The following is an 8252-nucleotide window of genomic DNA, read 5'->3' as shown; positions in this document are numbered from 1 at the left end:
AAGAGGAAAAGCGGTGACATTTGCCCATAGAAAGGGTAAAAGAAACCATTGACTCCTTAATACATTATCTATGTAGTATACAAATGCCTCATAATGATTCATCTAATGAGACACTTTTTTTTCCAATGGTTTTGTATTATTGTGTCAAGACATATGACTCAAGACAAATATCATATTTGAATGATTCATCTAATAAGATACTTTTTTTCTCAATGATTTTGTAACATATATAGCTCAAGAAAAATATCATATTTAAATATCAATGTATGATATACCACTTGATTTATCATACATTTTATATATCAAATTTATCTATTTATATAGCAATGCATTTGTTTGATGCTATTCTTACTCTAAAGGTTAATATTACACCAAACAGAACAAAAATGATTATTTTTGTATTTTTAAAACTCACCTATATTTCCAATATTTTCCAGTAAACAGAAGTAAATTTTCATTAGGTGTGCCCAGGTTTAAGGATATTAATAGTAAGTAGTATAATCTAGCATGCCAAAAAATTACTTTCATTTTCTTAGAACTTACTAGAGATATCAAAGTGGCCCTAAGCTTACAAGTGTTCAAGTTGTCTTACCTTTGAACATTTTCTTATATCTACTATTTATATCCAGGATATGAAGAGTGGAATTTTCTTTAGAGATATTTTCTGTTATTGGCCAGAAAAGCTTCATCCAGAATCATTTTCCGGAGACGTTACATCTCTCTTGATTCTTTGAATAATGTCTTCCTCAATGTCCTTTAATCTCTTGATTATTTGAATAATTTCTTTCTCAACATCCCTTACTGATTGTCCATTTCACTCCGGCATGGCACAATTATGCTAATAGAATTCAAAGAAATGCAATTACAGGTTCAAAAAGGAACTAAGAGAAAATGGGTACGGAAAAGAGTAGGCACTTGGAATTATGTCGCGCTTCAATCAATATCAGGTAAATAAAAAATTCTTGATTTTGCCAGAAAACAAATCTGGAATAGACACTGCTCATTCCAGATGGCCTAGAAAGATCATATCAGAAAGTAGAGGACGTGTATAGAATCTGCACAGATTCATTTACAATTATGTTAAGTATGTAAGAAGCTCAAGAAGACAGAGTTCGAACTTTCAAGAGATAAAATCGTCGGTAGCAGCAGTTCATTAACAACTCTACTACCAACGATGCCAAACATGCAGGGCCATTGAACCATTGACACTTTCAAGTATACACACCAGCCGCTGACACAGTATGCACATGTTCATTGTTAACACCACTAAAATCCATCCAGCCACCGCAGATTCTTTCAATGGATATTCATGGCCAATGCAAGATAAGAACTCTGGCATACATCCCTTAGCATAGTTTGATCAGAATCTCCCTTTCAGCAAAACTTGAATTTCCTCTTCCCAGGTGTATCCCTAATGAAAAGGTCTAACAAAAAAGCATGATCTTAAAAACTATGAAATCAGAACCTAGCACATTTCTCATCGAGCTTCAATGGGTCTTGGATCAAAACTATGCTGCACGTCACCATAGGGTCGAACCAAAAAAAGGTACTGATATATTCTGCAATCTATATGTGACTCCCTTCGATTAGGAGAACATCTTTCCATGCTTCATAAAACATCCAAGAAAGGCCAGATGCCGGCACAACTTTGAGGCAACTTGCACTCCAACCCCTGTAAAGTCCTTTCAATCCTTCCTCCTCAATGATTGTTTTAATAATGTTAATCATGTTTGTTGGCTGCTTGCCTTTTAGCATGCCAACCATGAGTCTTTTGCGAGCTACTTCCAGTGGAAAGCTTAATGCACTGGATGTAAGCCCTGCCCATATAGAAACAAGAAGTCAGGACTAAGTGGTTTACAATAAATTAATGAACTTCATAATAATAACTGAGGAAATCTTATGTGGATTAATAATTAACTACTTTGTTTTATTCCGTTTAAAGTAGGCATAAGCTAGAAAGCGAACCCACCTCCAAAGGCTCCAATAAGAAGTGCTTCTACCCGGTCCAGAGACTTCTTGTTGCATGATCTGCAATATGCTCTCTTTGTTGACTCATATACAAAATAATAAGATGTACTGTAGGGAACCATACCAATTATAGTGGGTACAAGGCCTGCATATAAAGCTCCTGGACCTTCTTCCTGTGATATTTTCCTTAGAGCGTGCCTGATGCTATGATACACTCCAGGATGCACAGTGAAACGGTCCTGATTTGCAAGATAAGAAAGAAATTACCTTTACTGAGTTGACTCACAGATTGCCAAAGAAATTCCTGCTTGAGTATGCAATATATCTAGAAATGTGACTTGGATCCTTAGTAGAATATCTATTTCAAGCACCTTTCTAGAAAGTTGTATAAAAGCATTACTAGTTACAGAAGCAAAAAAACTACCTTCAAGACCTCCAAAGGATAGCAAGACAATGTGCCAGCGACACCTGCAACAGCACCACTTATAGCAACTGGGGAAATCCAGGATACTGGCAAATCTAGAGTCCGCCCAACAATTTGAACTCGGGGACATCCATTCTTCTCCCAGTGGTCTTGGACAGATGTTAAAAATCGTTTTGTAGATTCAAATGTGCAAAGCTCAATTGCTTGGGTAGGAACTATCCGAAGTAGATTAATGCCATTGCCAGCCCACAGCCCTTTCCAGCCTTGTTCTTTCATCACCTCTTTAAAACTCCCAACAATGTTCTTTGAACCAACACCTACAATCATCCTTGTCCTGGAGGAGACATTTGCAAAATACATTGGATTCCTTTTCCATCAAGCATAATGGCTTAAGCCAGCAGCATAAAAAACATAACTGAAACCAAGTTCATATGATACTGAAATTTCCAGTTCATACTTCAGAGACAGGACAATAGCTTTCTCTAGCTCATCTATCTCTTCTTCAGATAATGAAACATGCATACCTCTGAATTATTCGGTAAGAAACAACCAGATGGTTTAGAAAGGTAATTCAGAGATAAGTAATTGAACACATAAGACAAATTTTGAAAGACCTAATTGGCTGTATTTATAAAAAGAAAAAAAGCTATTGCACATCCATGTTGTATTCCATAAGAAAGGTGGTACTTATATAACCCTTAGAATTCTTCGAGGGGACAGCTGAGCTTTCAGTCCTGCAAATGATGAATACACTAAAAAAATCCTCACTTAGTATCGTCCCTGGACCCAGTCCTCCTCTATCCATTAAAGAACCCCAACACTTGAGAATTTAATTATTCTCATTTTCTTTGTCTAATGTTAAGGTCAGATTGGGCTTTATCAGGCCAGTGAAAGTAGGGTCACAATCAGGGTTTTCAGGGTTTTATTCTCTTTAAGTGACATGTTAGGGTTTTATTCTCTTAAGTAACATGTTTGCAACTTTGCCCCTTGTGGGCCAATGCACCTCCACAAAGAGGGCATTCAAATAACAGAAGCCATCATGTGTTCCACCTTTTGATAGGTGGTAGATACTCAGCAGATTAAAGTCTGAAAGAAGAATTGTAAAGTCATTCTCTTACATTTGAGTGTAGTACCCTTTTGAAGCATAACACTCCTGAAAAATCAATATAAAAGCATTTCTCTAGACAGAATGCATCAAGAATTCGGAGGACATAAGCATCTAGTTCTTCAGCATGATTGATTATTTTCTTGTGAATGGGTTGAATGTTCGCAGACATAATCATTTAACTGAAAGAGGAGGAAATATTTATGTGGAGCCAAATCTCATCACAGGGATATGTCACTATAGTAAGGATAAAGTATCCTATTAAACACCCACTTAGACCAATTTGGCCTGTTGGACATGTGTTAAACCCCTTTGTTGATGGATGGAAACCAATTCCAGGTAGTCAAACACCATCCCTCACACATAGACACAGAAAAACTTTATACCTGCTGGGATTTATAATCTGGGATGTTTACATGGCAGCATCCTGTCCCAACCACTAAGCCAACTAGTCAAACAAAAGATTCAGAGACAAACTCCAGTAACATAGCAAGTGTCAGTGAGATTGAATATCAAGGTTGAGAATCTGTAGAAAAGCCCACAAAAGAATAGGCTGAATAGATTGGCAATCGATCCTACACAGGCATATTCAAAACACACTGAACAACCCTAATCAACTGAACAAAGGCACTAAAGCAGGATACTGCGCTCTCGAATAATATATATGTTCCAGAACTGACTCGAGTAGCAAAAACTGATTGCTTTCACTAGTGAGCCAACTTAACCATTCTGCATCCTGGGGAGACGCAAAGCCTATGGGCTTTCATACCAATCGGAATGAATAAGAGACAAAAGGCTTTATAAATTTCAGGAAGCCCAAGACCTAAAAAACAGTAAGAACAGGAAGAAAAAAATGTCTGGAACCGAACCCTCCTCCCATCACCCCCAACCCCCAAATGGATACTAAGAATAAGAGATATTGAAAAAAAAAAGAAATGAGTTTTTCTTTCCATTTTTCCCATTACTAAGCAGTAACTCCCAGTAGGATCTTGAACTTTATAAAGTAAGCACCATGCTGTCTGCATAATGCAACTTGAAATTTCCAATAAAAAGATTAAAAACATTTCATCTTGCCTCTGAATAAAACGAAGAATGAATGAAGAAAAGTTACCGAATAGTTTCCAAAGGACCCACTGCAGTTTTAGCCATGGCCCCGGACAAGGCTCCACTGGTAAACTCTCTAAATGATCTGCCTTTGAATAAAGTCTGCATGCATATCAAGATTAATAGGTGAGAGAAATTGGGATTCCCATATCAATATAAAGAGACAGAGCAGTCGGAGGGTCAGCATTTTCTTCAGGTAAAATTTACTGCGGTGGGTTTAGTATGAAATTCTCTCTACTCGGTTCAGTAAATAATACTTAAATCATTGGGATTGAAATTTGAAATTGAGGATCTCCAATGTTCTACTCTGGAGTCTGTACCAAGGGTAGAAAAGCATGCTTACTTGGAATGCTTTGCGCAGATCAGGAGCCTGAAAATTTTCTTTGCCGGGTAGTTTGTCTAACTTTGCCTCCATACTTTTCATAATTAAGGGATCCATGGTTCTCAGAGTCAACAGCTCTATGACTTGAAGTTATGGGATTTTCACACCCCACCTCAAGTATGGACTGTTAATCTCAGAAACCCAAATGCCATAGAGGAGACCCACAATACCCATTGCCCGCCTGCATGGTGCCAATAATCCTTTTTAGGTTTCAGAACAAATCCATGAAAATAGTTTTTTGGATCAATTTCGATGATGGAGAACGATGCTATATAGCGGTTAGCCCACCTGTACATAATGCTTTCGGTAATTATAGCCTTTGTAGGAGACCCACAATTCTCATTGCCCGCCTTCATACCGCCAATAATTCATTTTAGGTTTCAGAACGAGTCCATGAAAATAGTTTTTTTTATAAAACTCAAGGAATGAAAGCGATGGTATAGGGCGGGGTAATACCACCTGTACATAATATTTTCGGTTTATAATTTCTTGGTCACTACTCAGCATAATCATATGGCAGGAAAGATTCTAGAGAAAAGAATATATCACTCGTCTAATGTGATATTTGATGCATCAAGGCTCAAACAATGCGAATCTTGTGGAACACGAGATATTGAATTCAGTTAGGACAACTCTTCTTTTAAGGGTAGATCATGAATTTGCTCGTGGATATAGTTGACCTGCAGATTTTTTCATGTGGTGAATCACAGGCGACAAGAAGGTCCCATCACAATTATTCCAAACATTAAGGTACACAATAATTACAAGTTATATAAGGCTTGCAGAATGTAACTTCAAAATTTCTGGTCTAACTTAAAAATGAGAGAATATGTGTGTTGGGGGGATTGGGGGGTGGATCCCATCACATTAGTTTTGATAATTTATGTTATATTTTATGTGATTATTTATGTTATCATTTAATTTAGATAATTTATGTTATTTTTAATGTGATCATTTATGTTATAATTTAACTTAGATATGGTATGAAGATAGTATTATATTAATTTTAATAATTTAAAGGTTTTTATAAAATATTAATGGTTTGGAAAAATGATAATTTTGATATTTAATGATGATAAATTTATTTTTTTATTAAAAATAACAATTTCAAATTATCATTGAGATTTACATGTTTATTTATTCAAAATTAATTTTATTTTGATGCTATGGTCAATCAAACTATATTGAAATTAATTTTTTTTTATGGTCAATAAGTTTAACGGTGGTTAGTATGGTTAATCAAACTATATTGTGAATGGATTAGGAGGTTTATAGGATTATCAAGAGATTTTTTTAATGGATTAGTGGATAAGAAGGCATAATGTTATGGGATGAGAAGGATAGAAGCTAGTGTGTCAACATGGTTAATATGGCAAACCATGAAGAATATCGTTTATATATTCTATGTAGTGAACATGGGTAAACCATAGTTAATGATGGTCAATGGTAGTTGATATAGTTAATGATGGTCAATGGTTTGTTAGTTACTAAGATTACTTGCTAGGGATATTAGTTGATTAGGTGGTTAATGTTGAAAATGCGACAAGAAAATCATAATTTAATTTTGTCCTTGAATTAAATTAGGAATAAAATTGTAATTCCACATCACTTGACAATTTGTATTAGTTAACTAAGTTAATTTGACTTAGTGGGTCTAACTTGAGTCATGTAGAGTGTCTCCTACATTATAGGAGCCCTGGTTGAGTTTATTTTAAGTTGTAATTAATTAATTCAGTTTAACTGAGTTAAAGCCAGTTAAACTAGTTCCAACCCTTGGAGGAACTAGTGGGAGGTCTAGTAGCGTGGTGTGCATGCAGTGATCAACCAGTTAACTAATGATTCACTCATAAATAACTCATGCATGTCAAATCCAAGAGTTACCCAATTAAGATTGGAGTTCAAGGACAATGTACTATCAATTGTTTAATCATCTAAATTGTACATGTGGTGCATGCAGTCAGAGGAAGGCCTATGATGGATTGTGCAATTCCTTTAGGGAATTTCCCTAATTAATACGAAGTATTGGCCTCGGCTTGTCTAGGAAGTTGTGAGACAAATAGAGATAGTGTAGAGGTTGCTCGGGCTTGAACAAAGCATTGTAATCTTCTCATATTTTCTTACTAATGCAATATATAGATAGCAAGGGTTTTTAGTTATGGCTCTCCCGAGGAAATCATTGTGTAATGTGTTGATTGAATTATTTCGTGATTGTTTAATGGTTTTGCGATCGTTTAATTATTTTCGTTGATGAGTAGAGTAGATCAAGTCTATTATTTTAGTAAATTACAATTAGCAGCTTGAATATATAAGGAATTTTTACATGGTATCGGAGTAGAAATCACTTTAGAGGAGGAGAATACGAGTTTTTCTTTTGCAGGAGAAATTGAATTTGCAGTATCATTCTTTAGAGCTAGCAAGATGTCGTTCTACAGATTGAGACTCAAATATGCCCTTGAGGGTAGTTCGAACTATATTGCTTGGAAGGACGGAATGGATGTAGTGTTGGAAGACAACATGCTTAAGGAATTCATAGACAACGATATTCTTAAGCCTCCATCAACTGATGCTTAAGATCTGGTAGAGTGGAAAAAATGCATTGCAAAGGCGAGAAGGATTATCCTAGAAGAAGTTCGAGGTCATATTGTCTCGAATCTCCATGGTAAGGAGACTCCATATGCAATATGGAAGGCCTTGACAGACCTATTTCAAAATAGTAGTGACCAGGGAAGCTAGCACTAAAAGACAAGCTCAGAAAAAATCAAGATGGAGAAGGGTGACACAATACCAAAGTACTTTACCAAGTTCACCTAATGTCGAGATGAGCTTGGAAGTGTTGGTGTTACAATTGTTGAAGATGATCTAGTTAGCCTATTACTTATAGGCCTTCCCAAGAACTGGCACAGCTACCAAGATTCGGTAAATGGGAGGGAGAAGCTACCAGAGTGGGAGAGTTTGTGGTTTGACTTGGTGCAAGAAGAGATTCGGCGAAACACCAAAGATGGATCCTCATCCAAGCATGATGATGAGGAGAATTATGCCTTAGCTCGAAACACAAAGAAAGGGAAATGGAAGTCATCCCATTCTATATCAAATTCCAATCAGGGTGACAAGAAGAACGACTTGTTGAAGATTAAATGTTTTCATTGTCATGAGATGGGACACTATGCCACGAAGTGTCCACACAAGAAGGTCGGCAATAATCTCTTAGGAGGAGTGGAAGGTAAAGCTCTTACTTCACAATTCGAGTTGGATTTCACCCTCATCGTTTG

At 36.3% G+C, this 8252-nt stretch overlaps 1 protein-coding gene across 2 annotated transcripts; it reads right to left on the bottom strand.

Moving 5' to 3' along the window:
* Window positions 1-1209: 1209 nt before the first annotated feature.
* Window positions 1210-5583, bottom strand: LOC149175907 (putative mitochondrial adenine nucleotide transporter BTL1). Of its 2 annotated transcripts, XM_089419792.1 has the most exons (6): window positions 5272-5583; window positions 4945-5164; window positions 4609-4703; window positions 2393-2726; window positions 1970-2207; window positions 1210-1817 (listed from the first exon to the last, which is right to left on the bottom strand). In XM_089419792.1, the coding sequence occupies exons 2-6, from the start codon at window positions 5038-5040 to the stop codon at window positions 1567-1569; spliced, it is 1014 nt and encodes a 337-aa protein (XP_089275918.1). In that variant the 5' UTR covers window positions 5041-5164; window positions 5272-5583; the 3' UTR covers window positions 1210-1566. The 2 variants fall into 2 exon arrangements, with proteins under 2 accessions (XP_089275918.1, XP_089275917.1); XM_089419791.1 differs by having other exon boundaries at window positions 4945-5583.
* Between the last annotated feature and the right edge of the window lie 2669 nt (window positions 5584-8252).

Source organism: Pinus tabuliformis, chromosome 4_1 (assembly GCF_031772625.1).
Source record: "Pinus tabuliformis cultivar Carrire ecotype Pingquan chromosome 4_1, CPIR1, whole genome shotgun sequence".
Classification (NCBI taxonomy): Eukaryota; Viridiplantae; Streptophyta; class Pinopsida; order Pinales; family Pinaceae; genus Pinus; species Pinus tabuliformis.
Note: the sequence above shows the minus strand (reverse complement) of the source record. Positions and strands in the feature narration are given on the sequence as shown.